Source organism: Chiloscyllium punctatum, chromosome 10 (assembly GCF_047496795.1).
Source record: "Chiloscyllium punctatum isolate Juve2018m chromosome 10, sChiPun1.3, whole genome shotgun sequence".
Lineage (NCBI taxonomy): Eukaryota > Metazoa > Chordata > Chondrichthyes > Orectolobiformes > Hemiscylliidae > Chiloscyllium > Chiloscyllium punctatum.
Window position 1 is genome coordinate 47,506,457 of NC_092748.1, and position 20,076 is coordinate 47,526,532.

Sequence of the window (20,076 nt, forward strand, 5' to 3'; positions counted from 1 at the left end):
ATTTGGAGGTTCAGGTGCACAGCTCTTTCAAATGCCATGAACATGTGTAGAAAACAGTCAAGGCGGCAAATGAAATGCTGGCCTTCATATCTAAAGTGGTGGAGTATAGGGATTGTAGATGTTATGCTGCAGTTATACAAAACCCCAGTTAGACCCCACTTAAAGAACTGTGGAAGGATGTTTTGGCCTTGGAGGGTGTTCAATGCAGGTTTACAGGAATGATACCTGAACTTCAAAGGTTAAGTCATGAGGACAGATAAGGCCTTTATTCCCTAGAATTTAGAATGTTAAGGGTTGATCTAATTGAGGTCTTCAGGACATAACAGGGAAAGACAGCATAGATAAAGATAAATCATTTCCACTGCGATTGAATATTCCAGAATCAGGGAATATAGTCAAAGGATTAGGGCCACGCCATGCTGGAGATATTTGAAGCAATTCTAGATGCAAAGAATAATGGAGATTTGGAACTCTCTCCCTTAAATGGTGGTCAATGCTAACTCAATTGTTAAATTTCAATGCGAAATAGATTTTTTTTAATGAAGCAAGACTATCAAGGAATATGGGGCCAAGGCAGACACATGGAGTTCGGCCACCGAACAGCCATGATCTTACTGAATGTTACAGCAAGCTCAAGGGTCTGAATGAGGTGGTGATTGAAAACAGGAAGAAAGAATAATATGAGAGAGAGCTGTTGGTTTGATGAGTCGACTGGTCTCTTTTCTGTACTGTACTATTCTTGAATGGAAAGATGTTACACAATTTTGAAAATGCCACTTCAAAAATGCAATTTTAGAAAACATGCTAGGTAGGAGAAAAAAAAAAGTACTACATAAATGCAGTTACTTGCAAATTAGATTAATTATTGTCTATGTACACACAAATAGTTTTTGAGGGAAAGTATTACATGGCAGTTACAAATGTAATTAGTTCAAGATTTAAACATAATCAGCAAATAGTAAAGCTACTCCAGATTGAAAGCTAGTTTGTGTTGCAGTAAAGTAATATCCAAAACGTCTTCTGGCTTAAATTCTGAAGGATGAAAAGCCATTTAATCTAAATTAACTCACACAAACAAAATTACCCATCCAAACTAAAAGTACAATTCCCTGAAAGTTGAACTCAACTTAATTCTCTTCATCAGAACTGTTCTGAAACATTAACTCTGCTTCCTTCCCAGGTGCTGCCAGACCTGCTGAGTTTTGCGAGCAATTTTTGTTTTTATTACAGATCTCCAGCAACCGCAGCTCTTTGATAGATAAAACAACTTAATTCTCATCTTTGATCCAGGAAAATAGAGTTTCTACAATTCCAGAAGAATGTACAAATCATACAAACCCAAAAACTGTGATCCATGTGTCATCTAAATGATCATCTGAAGTAAGAGATTCTCCTTGTGTGTAGAAAGGATCTGCCTGGGCAGGAGAAAGAGTCGCCTTTCTGTGCTGGCCAATACTGGCTGGACTAAATATACTAGTGGTACCTAAGGAAGAGAGATAGATTTTTCTAATTCAAGTGTACAGTCGTCACATCATTACACTCCTTTTCATGACATGAATTACTCAAGGATACAAATTTAAAATAAATGTATTCTCTATTCAGCAGTAAACAAAACTGAGCTTTAAGGAATCAACCCCAAAGCAGAAGGACCACACAATTTTGAAGAAAAGGATCTTGGACTTCAAATGAAGACAGGAAAATCCCACCAATAATTTAGAAATGGTTTTAAGATACTTGGCATATACATATGAAAGGAGATGTTGTAAACTAATAACAGGTTCAGAAGAAGTGTACCTTTGTAAACTTAATCATTAGATTTATCATGTTGACATTTTACAATCTGCAATCAGGAATAGAATGCAAGATCTACAGAACATTTTTCTGACCAGGAGATATCATGTCACTGGTACTAATGATTAGAAATATTAAGCAGTTAGTCAGCTAGGGGATTTACAACCTCAAACACCTTATGATAGTAAGAGAGACATCAACATCCACGACTGGATTGTTCAATGTATCCCATTCACACAGCAACTTAAGAAGTCTACTGGCCCCTCAGTGTATTGCTCATCCAAGGCAGCAACTTTGACTTACTATTCCTGAAAGAAATGAGAGGTCTGTGATTTCAACTGGCAACTCCATGGGAAAATAATTCATCACAGATGTAAGCAGTCAACTGACAGCGAAGTAGTCAGAGGTGGTGTTCATTTTGTAACCAAAAACATAAGCCTGCCTATCAGTTTAGGAATGAGCCACAGCTCTGACAAGTTAAACTACTGTAAAGGTCTTGTGTATTAGAACACAAAAAAAGGTAGAAAGAAGCAAATTTATATCTTTATCAGGAATACATTGACAATGAGGAATTCTACATACTTTCACTATAAACATTAACTGTTACATACTATATCGAAAATAAAGAAATCAGATTTGATGAAGACTGTAAACTAATAGCAGTGATGTTCTATACCAAGAAACGGCAAATACTTCAATGAAGAACTACACAAAATAAACATACCTGATCCAGGAGTTACATTATTTCCAGAAAGAGGTGTTTGAACTTTTTGAACATTAGCCTGCAATGTGAAAAACATCCAATGAGAAATTTTGAAAAGTAATCTTAAATTTGATGACAACAAATGATGTAAATTTCTAGCAACCTATGCAGAAATACAGTGTGGTGGAAAAACAAAAATCATGAAAGGAAGCGGAGCAATTCCTTTCAACACCTGGACTCCTCAAAACGCAAGAAAACTGCAATGCCAGAGATTTTGAAGCAGAATGTACATCCACACCAACCACATTCAGCATTTGGCACAGACAGTCCTGCAAAATAAGGAAGAAACCACTTTCCTTAAAATAAAAGGCTGTGGTTTTAAATATTAATTCCAAATACACAGCAGAAAGCATTCAAAAATAATAAATGATAGAACACTAAAGAGAATGCACACACTTTTCAGACTTTACAATATTTGAAATTATCATATAATCTACTACAAACTGATGTGTCACGCTTACCCATTTAATTATAGGCAGAGAACTACCTGCAATGAGTTTCATTCCCAGCCTCTTGCCTTTATCTAACAAACATCATTCCACGACCATTGTATCTAGCTTCCTGCCAGCTGTCTCAGAACTAGACTGCATGCAGTGTGTATTTATTGACCTTGGATGAGTTCCTGCCCACATATCCTTGCGACAAGATCACTCATTTTAAACTCCGATTTTCCCCATTTTAGTTTACTTAGTGATGAAACCTTCATCCATACGTTTGGCACCTCAAACTTGCCTACTTTAATTCACTACCATCAATGAACTTGAAGTCACCAAAAACTCTGCTGCTTTAATTTAATTTATCGACCATCACGGTGTTCATTGAACTATACTGGTTCCCAAGTAAGCAACAGCTAAATTTTAAAATTTCCATCTTTGTTTTCAAATCTCCTCAGCTCCCTATACTCATCTAATTCTGGTTTCTCGCATAGAGTCAGAGATGTACAGCATGGAAACAGACCCTTTGGTCCAACTCAGCCATGCCAACCAAATATCCCAACCCAATCTAGTCCCACCTGCCAGCACCTGGCCCATATTCCTCCAAACCCTTCCTATTCATAAATCCATCCAGATGCCTTTTAAATGTTGCAATTGTACTAGCCTCCACCACTTCGTTTGGCAGCTCATTCCATACACATACCACCCTCTACCCCTTAGGTCCCTTTTATATCTTTTCCCCTCCTCACCCTAAACTTATGACCTCTATTCTGGATTCCCCCACCCCAGCGAAAATACTTTGTCCACTGGTGAACAAGGTTAGATCTCATGGAATACAGGGAGAACTTGCCATTTGGATACAGAACTGGCTCAAAGGTAGAAGACAGAGGGTGGTGGTGGAGGGTTGTTTTTCAGACTGGACGCCTGTGACTAGTGGAGTGCCACAAGGATTGGTGCTCGGTCCACTACTTTTCATCATTTATATAAATGATTTGGATGGGAGCAGAAGAGGTATAGTTAGTAAGTTTGCAGATGACACCAAAATTGGAGGTGTAGTGGACAGCGAATGTGGTTACCTCCGATTACAACAGGGTCTTGATCAGATGGGTTAATGGGCTAAGAAGTGGCAGATGGAACTTAATTTAGATAAATGTGAGGTGCTGCATTTTGGGAAAGCAAATCTTAGCAGGACTTATACACTTAATGGTAAAGTCCGAGAGAGTGTTGCTCAACAGAGACACCTTGGAATGCAGGTTCATAGCTCCTTGAAAGTGGAGTTGCAGGTAGATAGGATAGTGAAGTAGGCGTTTGGTATGCTTTCCTTTATTGGTCAGAGTATTGATTACAGGAGTTGGGAGGTCATGTTGTGGCTGAACAGGACATTGGTTAAGCCACTGTTGGAATATTGTGTACAATTCTGGGTCTCCTTCCTATCGGAAAGATGTTGTGAAACTTGAAAGGGTTCAGAAAAGATTTACAAGGATGTTGCCAGGATTGGAGGATTTGAGTATAGGGAGAGGTTGAATAGGCTAGGGCCAGGGGTGGGGAACCTGCGGCCTTCTAGGCCATTATATGTGGCCTTTTGAATGAGTCCAAATTTTGCAGAACAAATCTTTTATTTTTATGTTTTTTCGTCCTTTATTATTTTAATTTTAATCTTAATCTTAAATTGAATGTACTTAAAATACCAGAGAGTAAAAGAAAATTCAACGAAATAATCCTCACAGACTGACCACCACAATTAAAGAAATGTGAATTTTGAACAATATATAATTGAAGTTTCTTGGATGCGGCCTTATTAGATTACAACTAACATTATGTGGCCTTCCAATATGAAAAGGTTCCCCACCTCTGGGCTAGGGCGGTTTTCCCTGGAGCATTGGAGACTGAGGAGTGACTTTTTGAGCTTCATAAAATCATGAGAGGCATAGATACGATAAATAGACAATGTCTTTTCCCTGGGATGGGGGAGTCCAGAACTAGAGGGCATAGGTTAAGGGTGAGAGGGGAAAGATATAAGAGAGACCTAAGAGGCAACTTTTTCACTCAGAGGGTGGTAAGTGCATGGAATGAGCTGTCAGAGGAAGTGCTGGAGGTTGGTACAATTGCAACATTTAAAAAGCATTTGGATAGTTAGATGAATAGGAAGGGTTTGGAGGGATATGGGCCGGGTGCTGGCAGGTTGGACTAGATTGGGTTGGGATATCTGGTCGGCATGGACAAGTTGGACCGAAGGGTTTGTTTCGGTGCTGTATACATCTCTATGACTCTATAAACCTCTAAAAAGGTCACCCCCTCACCCCCCGACACTCCAGGGAAAACAGTCCCAGCATATTCAGCTTCTCCCTATAGCTCAAATCCTCCTATCCTGGCAACATCCTTGTAAATATTTTCTGAACCCTTTCAAGTTTCACAACATCCTTCTGATAGGAAGGAGACCAGAACTGCATGCATCTCCAATTTTAACTCCTCTTGTACTGGTGATCACATTTTCAACTGTTTGGGTCCCAAACCTCTCTAATCCATACCCTGCCTTCCTCCTTTAAGAGGTAGTTTTTAAGCAATGTTTTTCTGCAATGGTCCCTGCATACATAAAATTGTGCCATGCAATATCAGTTTCTTCTCCCCCCCCTCCAAGTCCCTTTAAATTTATGGTCTCATTCAGCCTGATAAACAGCCTCACCTGCTCAGTTTCATGGAGACATTAGTCACCTGTCCTTACATGTTTTGCTGTCAAATTTCACTTTACAAGGCTCTTATGAAGCATCCAGCTCTAAAATTCCCCAGAAAAATATGGTCACATTCAATACAACTGAGGAACGGAAACATTTTACCAATTAAAAACAATCCTTACAGTGTATCTAGTTTCTTACCAGTTGTCGTGAACCTATGGGTGAAAGTCCAGTTCTTGTGGTTCCCAAATCATCATACAAACTACGAACTGGTGGTGCGCCACACTTATCTTTCGGAGTGGGTACAACTGGTTGAGGTGGTGTGCCTCCTGTATTTGAGAAAATAGAAATGAGAGACAATATTTTACTATTCAAGGTGTCTTTACTGCACTAGCTTTACAAATTAAACATTTGTTAATAATATAAAAGCTGAGCAACTTAAAGTTTTTATTCATAGTTATGATTAGGAGTTGCCAGTGTTGGACTGGGGTGAACAAAATTAAAAATCACACAACACCAGGTTATAGTCCAACAGGTTTATTTGAAAATACAAGCATTCAGAGTGCTGCTCCTTCGCCAGATAGCTAGTGGGGCAGGATCATAGGACACTATTTATTTTTATAAAAGATCAATGTTTCACACAACAATGCAATGCACTGAACTAACCTAGGTTAAGTCTTTAATCACTTAGAAAGGGGATGCAGATTTCAATTCTATAACATGTAAATTCCAGAACTTCTTTCAAATCACTATCCTGAGGTTTTATCAGTGTATTAAAAAAAAGTGACAACTCAGCCCAAACAATGCATTTAAACCTGTGAGATTAGAGTCTGTCTGTATGCCAACCTTGACTCAGACTGGTTCTATTTCCAAAGCTGGAATTTATAAAATGTCACATGGACTGACTGCCTACTGACTGAATGTTTTTGGAACAAAATAGAATGTTTCTGCAAATACAATTCTGCAGATGCAAATTCACCCCATAGGGTGTGTGTGTGTGTGTGTGTGTGTGTGTGCGTGCGTGCTTGATAGTGTGCGCCCCTGTGACAGCGTACATATCTGAGAGATGTGTGCGCACGCGTATGGGAGAGGGTCAGTAAGAGTGTATGTGTTTGTGAGACAGAATGTACAGTATAGTGGGGTCACCTGTACTGTGACGCAAACCCAAGATCCCGGTTGAAGCTGTCGTCATGAGTACCAAACGTGGCTATCAGCAGACACTACAACAATGAATGAATGAATGGACATTGTTGCACAATCGCCAGACAGGAATGTCCCCTCCCATTGAGTGAACTTTTCAGCAGTCAAGGACATTCGGCCTTGGATCTTCAGGTGACCGTCCTCCAAGGTGGACTTCAGGGTACTCAACAACACAGAGTTGCTGAGTAAAGGCTGATAGCCACACCAAACAACCCTATCGCCCCATGGCCAAACACTTCCAGCCACTTCCCACTCCTCCAAGGACATGCTGGTCCTGGGCCTCCGCCATCGCCACTCCCTAACCACCCTACACCTGGAGGAAGAACAACTCATCTTCCACCTTAGGGCCCTCTAACCCCATGGCATCAATGTGGATTTCACCAGTTTCACTTCCCCTCCCCCCTCCAATCTTATCCGATCCAACCTTCCAACTCGGCACCGCCCTCATGACCTGTCCATCTTCTTTACCACCTATCTGCGCCACCCTCCCCTCTGACCTATCACCATTATCCCCACCTATCATACTCTCAACTACTTTCCCCACCTCCCTCATTTCTCTCTCCACCCCAGAGGCTCCCAGCCTCATTCCTGATGAAGGGCTTTTGCCCGAAACATCGATTCTCCTGCTCCTTGGATGCTGCCTGACCTACTGTGCTTTTCCAGCACCACACTCTCAACTCTGACTTCCAGCATCTGCAGTCCTCACTTTCTCCTAGTTGTATGACAGATCGATCTTGTATAAAAGTAAATTTTGTGTCCTAGATACCTGACGAAGTTGCAGCACTCTGAAAGCTTGTAGTTTCAAATAAACCTGTGGGACTATAACCTGGTATTGTATGATTGTAACTGCATATTTATGGATAAATAATAAATAACACTAAAGTAAACTGAACAGATTAGACATGAAAACGTAGCAACATATACAATGATTTCTCCAAAATGTGGAGGCTTTGTCACGTGTATATTCAGACTTAATCAAAGCCCCGAAGTTTTAATTCAACATCTATATTATTTCAAAATCTAAATTCAGCCATTATTACCTAAGTATTCCCCATTAAAGAACATAATAAAAAGTTTGCAGATCACAACTTTCTACCAAAGCAGCATAGTATTGAGGAGAATTATCAATTTTGTTTAACAGAGTGAGTATCAGAGCAAGTTGTTTCAGTTAAAGTATTTACTGAAAACATGAAAAATATCCAAATACCTCACCCATCACCTAGTATATATTAAAATTAAAACTGAACTTTCCAAATACAAATTAAATATCGACTAAAATGTCATTGTTTCCCAATGACATTGCTCGACCCCACTTGCCTCCAAAAGGAGATCGTATGTCCATTATTCCTGCCAAAGTGCCACAAAAGTTACGTGGTTGAGGAGTTATTGGGGCTGGTAAATCTCCCATTAAGAAACCAGGTAAAAACTGAGCACCTGCACCTGGCTTAGGAGATGTTGGCGATCCCAATGCCATTGGTTCAGATCCTATAAATCAAGAGAAAGAGATCCTTAGAATATAAAAGCAATACAATATATGCAAATAGACTTGAATATATATTACAATACCAATATTATATTGTTCTTAAATGAAGAACATTCACTTTTCTAGTGGTGATGATGTAAAAATTAAAAAGATTTGATAGAATAGACTTGCTGAGACAGGTCCACCTATGGAAGAGGTTAACACTAATGGGCTTAGAATAGACAGTTGACAATTATGCCTGAAGAAGAATTCAGGACAAACCTATTTACCCAGAGAGTGGTTACAATGTGGAAATTACGACTCAACAGAACAATTCAGGCAAATATCAAAGACACATTTAAAAGGGGAGCTTTATAAGCATGAGAAAGTAATGAAGAAAATACAGACAGGATGAAATAAAGATGGGTGCGAAAAGACAGACTCATACGGAGTGTAAACTCGAGCACAGAGGAGTTTCGTTGAACAATCAATCAATTTTTGTTCTGTGAATTGCATGTGATTTACATTCAAGATACTAGTATGGACAGATCTTGGTTTCCCAAATTATGATGTATCCATTAATCATAACAGTAGTAAAACACTGACATAAAAGGCCACAAATGCCAACTGTAAGGGATGCAAAAGATGAGAGCATGAAAAGGAACCCAGCATAATTTGGAACGGACATTTAGTTTGTGCTTTAATGATTGGTCTGTTTAAATTTCCAATCAGATTTCCAATTTAACATAATGAAGAAGAGACAGTCCCAAGGAGACTCCCTCTGCCGATACTGCCAGGGAAGACAGCCCCTGTCCCCAACCTCCTAAATCCCACCCACCAAAATCCCACCAGTGACATCAGCAGCGCATGTGCATACAGACATTTCCTATCGGCTACCATAGCCAATTACTATCACAGGCCATGTCTGATCATGTCCAGAGGGCCATTTTGTTGGCTGTCTCTTCTTCATTATGTTAAATTGTAAATCTGATTGGTCTGTTTAAATTTCCAAATCATAAAAGGTCAGACTCGCTGGGTTCCTTTTCATGCTCTCATATTTTGCAAAAGTGTAAGCACCGCAGCACAGTGGCTCAGTGTTGAGCACTGCTGCCTCACCGTACCAGGGCCCCAGGTTCGATTCCAGCCTCTGGCGACTGACTGTGTGGAGTTTGTATATTTTCTGTGTCTGTGTGGGTTTGCTCCGGGTACTCCGGTTTCCTACCACAATCCAAAGATGTGCAGGTTAGGTGAATTGGCAATGCTAAATTGCCCATAGTGTTAGGTGCATCAGTCAGAGGGAAATGGGTCTGGGTGGCTTACTCTTTGGAGGGTCGGTGTGGACTGGTTGGGCCGAAGGGCCTGTTTCCACACTGTAGGGAATCTAATTTTTAAAAAACTAAGTTGGCTGGACACAGCTTCTGCATCAGACTCTTGAAGCTAATTCATATGAACATGCCTCTAGCCTGGGAACTGATTTAGGATTTATTTTATTCTGATTCTACCTGCAACATTAGCCTTATTGTTAACCAAGTATGAAGCTCAATGTTATACTACTACCTGTGCAAAAATGCTCAAGGAGTGTATTTCACAGGTTCACTCTGAAGCAATTTTACTTTTAATCTGCTAGATATGCTATTGATATAAACAAATTCCCAGACTTGCAGTTCACTGCAATATAAACACCAATTCACAAGTCATGTCAGTCACAACCGACTTGGAAAAGTATTACTGTCTTTGTTTCATGTGACAAAGAAGGCCTCTTGTATTATGAATCTATGACTTACAAGGAAAACTGCACTTGCTTATTTTGGGGTAACCCAAAGGAAGTTGAAGAGATCGAATAAGCTGGTCCAAGAAATTAACCGTAATGGTAGAATGTTCAACTACCAAAGAACAGGATAAAATGAAGCAGTAATTTGACAATTTTACACTCATATACATTACAGAAAGCAAGTGTTTAAAGTGGTTCTCTTCAGTTCACTTCTATCAACATTTTTCATCCCAGAATTCACCATTTACAGCCATAAAAGTTATAAACTTGAAAGCAAGGAAGCTTGATATAAAAATAGAAATTGTTGGAAACCTTTGCAGGTCTGGTAACATATGCAGGCAGAAAGCAGAGTTGACATTTTGGGTCCAGTGACCCTTCTTCAGAAGTCTGACATGTTACTCTAAAAGTAGTTAATTTTAAATAACTCCTCTCAAGGAACCAACAAACACAGCAGACAGAATAGCTTTCCACCAGACTTACGTTCAAGTATCAACCTGATCTATTCTAATTACATCAAGGCAATGCACCACAAGAATGATTTAAACTGATCCAAGCACATCAAACAACTGGTCTTGGAGATTAATGTCTGAATACAACATCTATTCCTACCTAAGTGAAATTTATATCTTCAATTACATCTTATTTGAATAACCATTTCACGCCACCTTACACTCCTCATGCATACCCCACACTCGTATGGTGTTGAGAGCCTGAAATCATTAACAACTTGATTCTGATGACCTAAGCTTATCATATGCAAGGCCACAATGCAAGAAGTTTGGGCACCGATTCCATCAGTCTGCTTTCCAAACAGCAACAGATCACTCTAAGCTGAACAGTCACTTCAGCTCTGAAGAAGTCACGTAGACTTGAAATGTTTGCTTGTTCTCTCTCTCAGTGGATGCTGTCTGCCCCGCTGTGATCTCCAACACTTGTTTTCAGTACAGATTGCAGCATCTGCAGTCCTTACAGGAAATATTCGAATTTGGTTTCCAGCATCTGCAGTCATTGTTTTTACCTCGTTGATTTTAACCCTACTGCGAATCCTCTTGCAAGGATGCCTGCCTTGAAGAAGTTTTCCTCCTCTCTCTACAAGAATCTCAGGGACTCCCTACTCTATGCTACTTTCTCCCCACCCCCACCCTCCTCTAGCTTATCTCTCCAAGCTTAAGGCTCACTGCCTTTAATCCTGATGAAGGGCTTTTGCCCGAAATGTCAATTTCGAAGCTATTTGGATGCTGCCTGAACTGCTGTGCTCTTCCAGCACCACTAATCCAGAATTTGGTTTCCAGCATCTGCAGTCAATGTTTTTACCTTACAGGAAATATGTCGATCCAGAAATAAGATGTGCTTCCTTTACTAGCTAGGCCTTTTAAAAAAAAATCTGGCAAATGAACTTAGAGGTCGAAGGCAACAACCTGATATAACTTCTTCAAATTAATTATCTTTTTAAACTCTTTACGTTGTACGTAAGGGCGTTGGCTGGCCATCCGTGGCTGACTATTTAGCATTCTCTTGTAACCCATGTGGCTGGGCTTTGCTCATAAGAACCACACTCTTAAAAAAATGTATCTTTCATTGTATAGCCGCCCTGTGGAAAGGTCATTAAGTGATAACTGCGTTAAATAATTTTTAAGAATTGCAACGGCCAGATAGGGTCACAAATTACAAACCATTAAATAAGTCTGGTTCAACACTGATTCTGAGCAAAGTAAACCTTCCAAAAAAGAAACGGCACTGGCTCGATTCAGTGCCGGAATTCCACCCATAAAGATCAGAGTCAACTAGGCCCCGGTGAGTAAACTCTGGTTTCCAGCATCTGCAGTCCTCACTTTTGACCGGTGAGTAAATTGCGATCCTACATGTAACGCACATAAAAATCTCCTCATATGGCGATCCATAAACAAACGGTGCTGTCGAATATTAAATTCGTTCCCGACATCCCATGTCCGGATGACAAAAGTTGATTGAAACAGTTAAACACCGGGGGAAGCCTTTTTTCCCCACGTCCATGTGCGAGTGGCACCGCACCACTTCCTTCGTCTGACGAGCTCCTGCTACGGTGCCAGAGCCGGGTCCCACACCGACTCTCTCCCTTCCCCCGATAACACAGCACCCATTCAACACCCCGTGTCCTTACCCCCACCCCGCCATCTCCCAAACCGCGCGCGCACACACAACCAACCGGCCCCAGACCCCAGCTCGCGCGGCCTCGCGCTACCGGACCCTGGCCCAGGGGCTCGCGCTCAGCCGTTGAGCCGGTTCTTACCTTGGAACTCCATGGCCGCCGCTTGCAGCGTGCGAGCGACACATAGATCTGAGATCCAGCAGCTCCTTCTTCACCCCGCTGCCGCCTCTTCCAGCGAGCTCCTTCGCCGCCGCCGCCGCCTCCTCCTCCTCCTCCTCCTGCGAGCTCCTTCTTCACCTCCCCGCCGTCTCCTCCAGCAGCTTCTTCACCGCCTCTTAGCAATCGCCTCCTGCACCAATTCTGTGCACTTTCAAAAATGGCGGAAAATCTCCAACTGTAAGAGCGGAGCTGCACGATGGGAAAAGCGTCACTCACTTTAGTTGATTGTGTTTCCTTCCAAGGGTTGAGCGTGGAAAGAATTGGCTCCTTGGTGCAACACTTCTCCAATTAGTGTGAGACTGAATGGAAATCAGCCAAGCTGCTTCCCAAATTATACAGAAAACGCCCAAAGAGCAATGAGTCTTGTGAGATCAAATGGTGTAGAGAGAAATGACTTTATCGTCATAGTGTTAATAGGAATGTTTAGAGAGTTTGTCTGTGGCATTTCGACTGATCTGACATGCTTAAACATGTAGGACCAGCACTACAGATTGGCTTGTAGAATTATAGAGTTTCTTGTTCTGTCCTAGTTCCACTTGTGTGTGCACATCAGCAGGGATCACTGATGTCAGTCATCCTGAAAGGATTTAATCATGGTTCTACACCTCCCACACACTCCCCCAAGTCAGAGTCTTTTGTTCTACCCGTTTACATCATTATAATTCGAACATTAATATAAAACAAAAAACTGTGGATGCTGGAAATCTGAAAAAATACATAAGAAACAGGGACCGGAATAGAAATTGCTGGAAAAGTCCAGCAGGTCTGGCAGCATCTGTAGAGACAAATCAGAGTTAATGTTTGGGTTGAGTGACCCTTCCTCAGATCCATAATAGGAAAAGGAGTAAGCCATTCTGCCCCTCGAATCTGCTCACCATTCAATACGATGATGCTTAATGCAACATTTTTCATGTCTACTTTCCTGCCCTTTCTCACTAACCGTTGATTCCCCTACTGACCAATTATCCATCTCAGCCTTAAATAAACAAAAACATGAATTACTGGATAAACAGTTAACATTTTCAGAACAGTTCTGAAGAAGGGACTGGAACTTAACTTGTTTTCTCTCTGCAGATGTTGCTCGAACTGCTGAGTTTCTCCAGCAATTTATGTTTTAGTTTGTTATGAGCTATCTCATTATTTATAATAACTGACATGTCTGCCCCAAAACTCCATAGACTGGCCCAACAGAAAGTCTCCCCTTTTCTGGCCATTGCCCTTCCCTATTCCCTAAGATGTAGTTCATTTTTTCCATGGTTGTTCATATGAGGCAGAGTGCAGGAAATGCAGATGCTACATTTCCCAAAGCAGATGTTGAAGTTACTCCCCAAATTATAGAGAGGTATAGAAGGATTTCCTGACACCCTTTTCCCCTTTTTGTCCTGCAGGTGCAGAGGCTTTGCCTCCTTCATTGACATTCTTTTAGATGCCCTTCACTTTCAGGATATTGTGACAAATACAGTCCATGTCCCTATGGTCATGTCAGCTTACACACCCAGCCTGTTCAAGATTCAGCCTTGCTACAAGCAGAAAGTGAATTATTGACATCCCACGAAGGGCTGAGAACAGCCAAACAGTCCAGAGAATTGGAGTGGGGAGGGGGTAGTGGGAGTGAGAGGAATTTTAAAAGCTAAACGTTAAGAGAAAAAGACTGACTACAGTTTTGCAAACTCGTCAGTAGAATATGAATTGACCAGGGCACTTGTGCTCCATGTTGTAGACTGGGATAGCAAGCTAGGAGAAAGTGAGGACTGCAGATGCTGGAGATCAGAGCTGAAAAATGTGTTGCTGGAAAAGCACAGCAGGTCAGGCAGTATCCAAGGAGCAGGAGAATCGACGTTTCGGCCATTAGCCCTGGGATAGTAAGCGCCTCAATATAGTGAACCTGTACAGGACGTTCAGGTGCAGGCTAGCTAGAAGTCAAAGGAGATCTAGGTAGATTGGAATAGAGCACCTTGACTGATGGATCAAAGAATGCAACATCATTTCAGCACAAAGAGACTTTATAGCATGTTGACTGGTCTGCTGACATGCTTGAAGGTGTAGAACTATCACTGCAGATCTGCAGGTTGACTTGCAGAATTATAGAATTCAACAGCATCTCTTTGGGTAACTTGTGGTATCATGGTAAAGACCCTATCTACAGAGGCCCCTGGTATACAGAAGTGATTTGAAGGCCATGCACAATGAGCTTCCATACATTATCGGGAAGGATTGATTACACTTAAGCAAACCTGGCTGCACAAAGGATATTGAGGCACAACATCCCTTCAGTTAAAAGAAGCATTAGGACAATGGGGTGGTAAATAGACTAAACTATTTTGGATGACAACTTGCTCCAAAAAGCTCTATATGTAGTCCCAAATATTTTCTGATGATAAGGTGGGATTTAAAGTAAGGAATCTTCACTGGGATAACCATCTTTAGTCATAATTCTTTGGCTTATCAGATCATAATACCCAATGTCATTATCATCTTGACTGAAAATTGTCCCATACTTGGCGACAGCAGTGTTGTCATGCAGCTTGACAAAATGGTACACTATATGAGACATCAGCATTACAATAAGAAAGTCCTCACTGAAACCTGTCACCTGCTGCAGCAATAATTCCAACTTCAAATTGTGAAAATAATTACATTGCCAGCAATTACTAAGGTGACTATGGTGATGAATATTTATGTACTTGTGTCATTCCAGGCTGAAGCTACAGATACTTTAAATATCTTGCAATTTGCTGTGCACTGTTGCATTATTGATGTAATTGGGGTTCTCAATTCATCAGGCGTTAAGTAAATTTTGATCTAAAATACAAAAGCAAAATGCTATGGATTCTGGCAATATGACCTAAAAACAGAAAAGGCTGGGAAATTGGTCAGGGAGCATTTATGGAAAGAGAAAAACACAGGGAAGATAATGCAGGTAGCATTTAATTAGGCAGAAGGGTGCTAGGTATGGACCACTGCCTTTTTGCTATTGGTCCAGTTAAGTCCAGGGCAAGAGGATCATGATTAGATTCCCTACAGTGTGGGAACAGGCCCTTCAGTCCAACCAGTCCTCGGAAGAGTAACTCACCCAGACCCATTCTCATTCCCCTCTGACTAATTGACCTAACACTATGGGGCAATTTAGCATGGCCAATTCACCTGATCTGCACATCTTTGGACTGTGGGAGGAAACCAGAGCACCTGGAGGAAGCCCACACAGACACAGGGAGAATGTGCAAACTCCACACAGACAGTCGCCTGAGGCTGGAATCGAACCTGGGACGCTAGTGCTATGAGACAACAATGCTAACCACTGTGCCGCCCCAATGGCCTCCCTGCTCTGTTGCCAATTGAAACAGTTAATAACGTTCTCTGGGTATCATCTTGTTGCCACTGAGGAAAAATGTATGGGAAACCTCTCCAACTAGTGGGTAAGATCCCTGTTGCTTCCATTAAATACTGTCCACATGCTTAATCTTTCAGGTCAATCAGTCTTCAAAATAACTCAAAAAATATAAAAGGCTTTAAGTAAATGAAAGGAAGAGGATAAAAAAGAACAAAAGTGATGTAATGAATAACAGAAGAGATTAAATGACCAATGTGTTGGGAACACAGGGCCAAAGGGAGAAATAACGGACATGTATAGAATCAAAGAACATGCTTTAAGCTTGTAAATTTAAAAAGGAGCCAAGAAGGGATAATTCAACAAGTAAACAACCAGAAAGGAGAAGCCAGTGAGCCTAACAGACGCTACAGGTAGGTCAAACAATTGAAAATGAGGAACCTTGGGATCGTAGGAACCGTAGAGGAATTATTTGATCTGGATAGCATTCACAAGGAGTGAATAGCAAGAAAAATAGAATAGCAAAAACAAAAATTAGAAACACAGCTGGGGAAAGTTGAGACAAGAAGTATCATTTAATGAACCTGGAAATGTTAGCGTCACATACCGATGTATATCAGGTGTATATATAATTTAAAAGTACTTTGGGGAGGACACAAAGTTGAGTACAAAGATAAGTAGACATAATTTACAGTTCAAATTAAAACTGAGAAGTTAAACCCAAGCGTGGCAAAATTCTGGAGTTGGAAGCAGGATCTTGCTGGAGAAATTGAGAGACAATTATCCCCTTCCATCACCAAACTAACACCAATCTCTTTTTAGCCTGTGTCCACATAAAATTAAGCTTCTAAGTGTAGCATTGGTGGGAAGCAAAGCTGTTTGGCACCAATATTGTAGCTCTAAGTACAATCTGACTCAAAGTTAGGGCTCCACATGACATGAGAAGATAGTGTGCTACGAATATCTGTTGGAGGTCATCTCCTTCTGCTTCACTTCAGCGTTACTATGAACCTTGGAAATTTAGTTGTCGGGGCAAAGCCTGAACATATAGAGTAGAATCTCGATTATCCAAACGAGATGGGCACAGAGTATTTTGTTTGGATAGTTGGTCATTTGGATAACCAATCTGAGATCATAAAAAAGCGATAATTTACAAGTGCCAGTTATCCGAACATTTCTCAGTTATCCGGCAATGCACACCATAATGCCATTTAACCAATAACTGATCTATCGTAAACAAGTGGTAATTTGAGTGCCAGTTATCAAACATTTCTCAGTTATCCAGCAATGCACACCAAAATGTCATTTAGTTGATAACTGATTGCTGAGTTGCCTAATGCTGTTTTTACGGGACCTTGAAATCTTGTTCGGATAATCCGAAATTCAAATAATTGATGTTCAGATAATCAAGGTTGTACTGGGTAAACAGCTTAGCCATACTTTACCAATGTCATTTCAGAATTTTTTTTGCAGAAATATATTCTTGACAAATTCATCACTAAATGGCTATGCAGAAAGAGTGACGGCATGTTTCAAGATTCTAAATTCTACAGTTAAAGTTAAAAATTTAATCAAGCTCCTACTCACATCTTGATACAATCAAACCTTGTCATAAACCACATTGAAATAACTTGTGCTACATGATTTATATTACCTTAAACCCTTTATTCATTTTTACCAATGAGTGTTGACCATTCACTCTTCAGTTTTGTTTAGGGCAATACAACTGAAACTTACTAAATTGCCTTTTCTTTCAAAAATGCTGACTGACCTTATATGTATTTCCACCATTTTCTGTTTTATCTGAACGTTTTCAGAATGTTAGCCTTCAAACATACTTTTCTGCTTGGATGTTATTGTTCACAATATTAGCATTTTGGATTTGAAAGCAGAGATCAAAATATGATTACGGTGAATCCCAGAGTTTAAGGACTGTTATGGTGACCTGATTTGATTGCAATGACAACAGGACATCTTTATGATGTAATCACTGTGTGCAACTGAGAAATACGGTTGATACCAACTACATTAATTTGTTATAACAGCAACTATTTACCTCCGAATACAAAGTAAAACTCTGCAGAAGCCAGAAATCTGAAGAAACAAACACCAAGTGCTCAAAATACATAGTGGGTCAGGCAATATGTGCGGAAACAGAATCAAAGTTACCAGGCTAAATCTTATGTTTTTTTCAGCTGTGAATTTCATGGATCTCATGAGTTTACTTGTGTTATTGTCCCAATCTTGATGCTAGCTAAACTCTCCCACTTGCCAAATCTGGAAGAACATGCAAGTGCTGGCATATACTGGAATGGGCCAGCATCTGTAGCACTAGCCCCAAATTAAAATGGCCATTGTGTGCTTGGAGAAGCACAATCAGTCCAGATTGTTGCCTTACATAGTTTGTGACATTTTCTGTGGACATGGAAGATAAGGAGAAACTGGTGCCCCACTTTGTGGACAATCATCTGGAGATCCTGATGGACAGGGTGGTGCAGAGGAGGGATGTACTTTTCCCCCAAGAGCACCAAACTCTGCCAGCCTGGTCCAAGCTTGCCAGCTTGATCAGTACTGTTTCCATGGTCCAGAGGAATACTCAGAAATACCACAGAAAGGACAGTGACCTTCTACACTCCACACGGGTTGGTGCCACAATGTTCTCTCTGCTGCATCACATTGACTCTGCTATTGCGTCTGGCTCATGTTCTACCATGTTGACAATTGCAAGCAAAGTCTGATTAGTTTTCATACCCAATACACTTGATGACTTGCCTCGACAGCTTTCTGTGGCAATGAGCTCCATAGGTTCCCAGCCTCTGGCTGAAGAAATTTCTCATCATCTTTTTAAATGGTGACCCTTTCACTCTGAGGCTGTGCCCTCAGGTCCTAGTCTCTCCTACTAGAGGAAACATTTTTTCATGTCCACACTAGCCAGGCCTCTCAGTATTCTGAAATCCCCCACTCATCCTTCGAAACGCCATCGAGTACAGACCTGAATTCCTCAATCACTCCACATTTGACAAACTCTTCATCCCTGGAATCATTCTCGTAAACCTTCCACAAGGCTGTCACATCCTTCCTTAGATATGGGGCTTAAAACCACTCTCAATATTCCAAATGTGGTCTGACCAGAGTCTTTTGCAGCCTCAGCTTTGTATTCTAGCCTTCTTCGAAATGAATACTAACATTGTAGTTTGCTTTGGAATAAACTATTCAATTCTGGTCTCCCGACTGGAGGAAAGGTGTTGTTGAAAGGGTTCAGAAAATATTTAGAAGGATGTTGCCAGAGTTGGAGGGTTTGAGCTATAAGGAGAGGTTAAATAGGCTGGAGGCATTTTCCCTAAAGCGCAGAGGCTGAGATGTGACCTTATAGAAGTTTATCAAATCATGAAGGGAATGGATAAGGTGAATAGTCTTTTCCCCAGGGAAGCAGAGTCCAGAGCTAAAGGGTATAGATTTAAGGTGAGAGGAGAAAGATTTAAAAGGGATCTAAGAGCAATGTTGTCATGCAGAGGGTGGTGCGTGTATGGAATGAACTGCCAAAGGAAGGAGTGGAGACTGGTGCAATTACAGCACTGAAGGGATATAGGAATAGGAAGGGTTCAGAAGGATATGGGCCAAATGTTGGTAAATGGGATAGATTAATTTAGGAAATCTGGTCGGCATGGATGAGTTGGACAGAAGGGTCTGTTTCCGTGCTCTACATCTCTATGACAATAAATATGCTTTGATATAATTTGGACAAGTTGAGTGAGAAAATACATTGCAGAAGCAGAAAACGTGATAAGTGTAAGGTTATCCACTTTGCTAGCAAAATCAAGACATTATTGTCTGATTGAAGGTAGATTGGGAAGGGGAGTTGAGTTGCAAGGACACCTGGGTGTCTTTGTTCACCAGAATTCAAGTGCAGGAGTAGGGGATACCTTGCTGCAGTGGTACAGGGCCTTGCTAAGATCACACCTGGTGTACTGTATTCAGTTTTGGTCTCTTGAAGAATGTTCTGACTATGGAGGGAGTGAACAAAGATTTACCAGACTGATTCCGGAAATATAAGTATCTGAATCAGTCGGGACTATATTCACTGGAGTTGAGATGAATGGTGGGGGATTGTCATAGAAACTTACAATAGTTTAATAAGAGTAGAAAGGGTAATTGCAGGAAAGATGTTTCCAATGACTGAAGACTTCAAAAGTAGGGGTCAAAGTCTAAGGTTACAGAGTCTGCCACAGAAATCGGTTGAAGCTAAAACATTGGATATTTTCAAGAAGGAGGAACATGGTACTTCTTGCCCGAAACGTCGGTTCTCCT

The 20,076-nt window shown here is 40.9% G+C and overlaps 1 protein-coding gene across 1 annotated transcript in view; it reads right to left on the bottom strand.

Annotated features, from left to right (window-relative positions):
- nup35 (nucleoporin 35) overlaps positions 1 to 12,746 on the bottom strand; it is a 29,816-nt gene extending 17,070 nt beyond the window's left edge. The window contains exons 1-5 of the mRNA XM_072579054.1: positions 12,363 to 12,746; positions 8,178 to 8,345; positions 5,862 to 5,989; positions 2,516 to 2,573; positions 1,339 to 1,483 (exon numbers count right to left, since the gene is read on the bottom strand). Of these exons, the coding sequence (XP_072435155.1) occupies positions 1,339 to 1,483; positions 2,516 to 2,573; positions 5,862 to 5,989; positions 8,178 to 8,345; positions 12,363 to 12,375 (512 nt within the window). The 5' untranslated portion in view covers positions 12,376 to 12,746. The remainder of the gene's footprint in view (positions 1 to 1,338; positions 1,484 to 2,515; positions 2,574 to 5,861; positions 5,990 to 8,177; positions 8,346 to 12,362) is intronic.
- Positions 12,747 to 20,076: the final 7,330 nt, after the last annotated feature.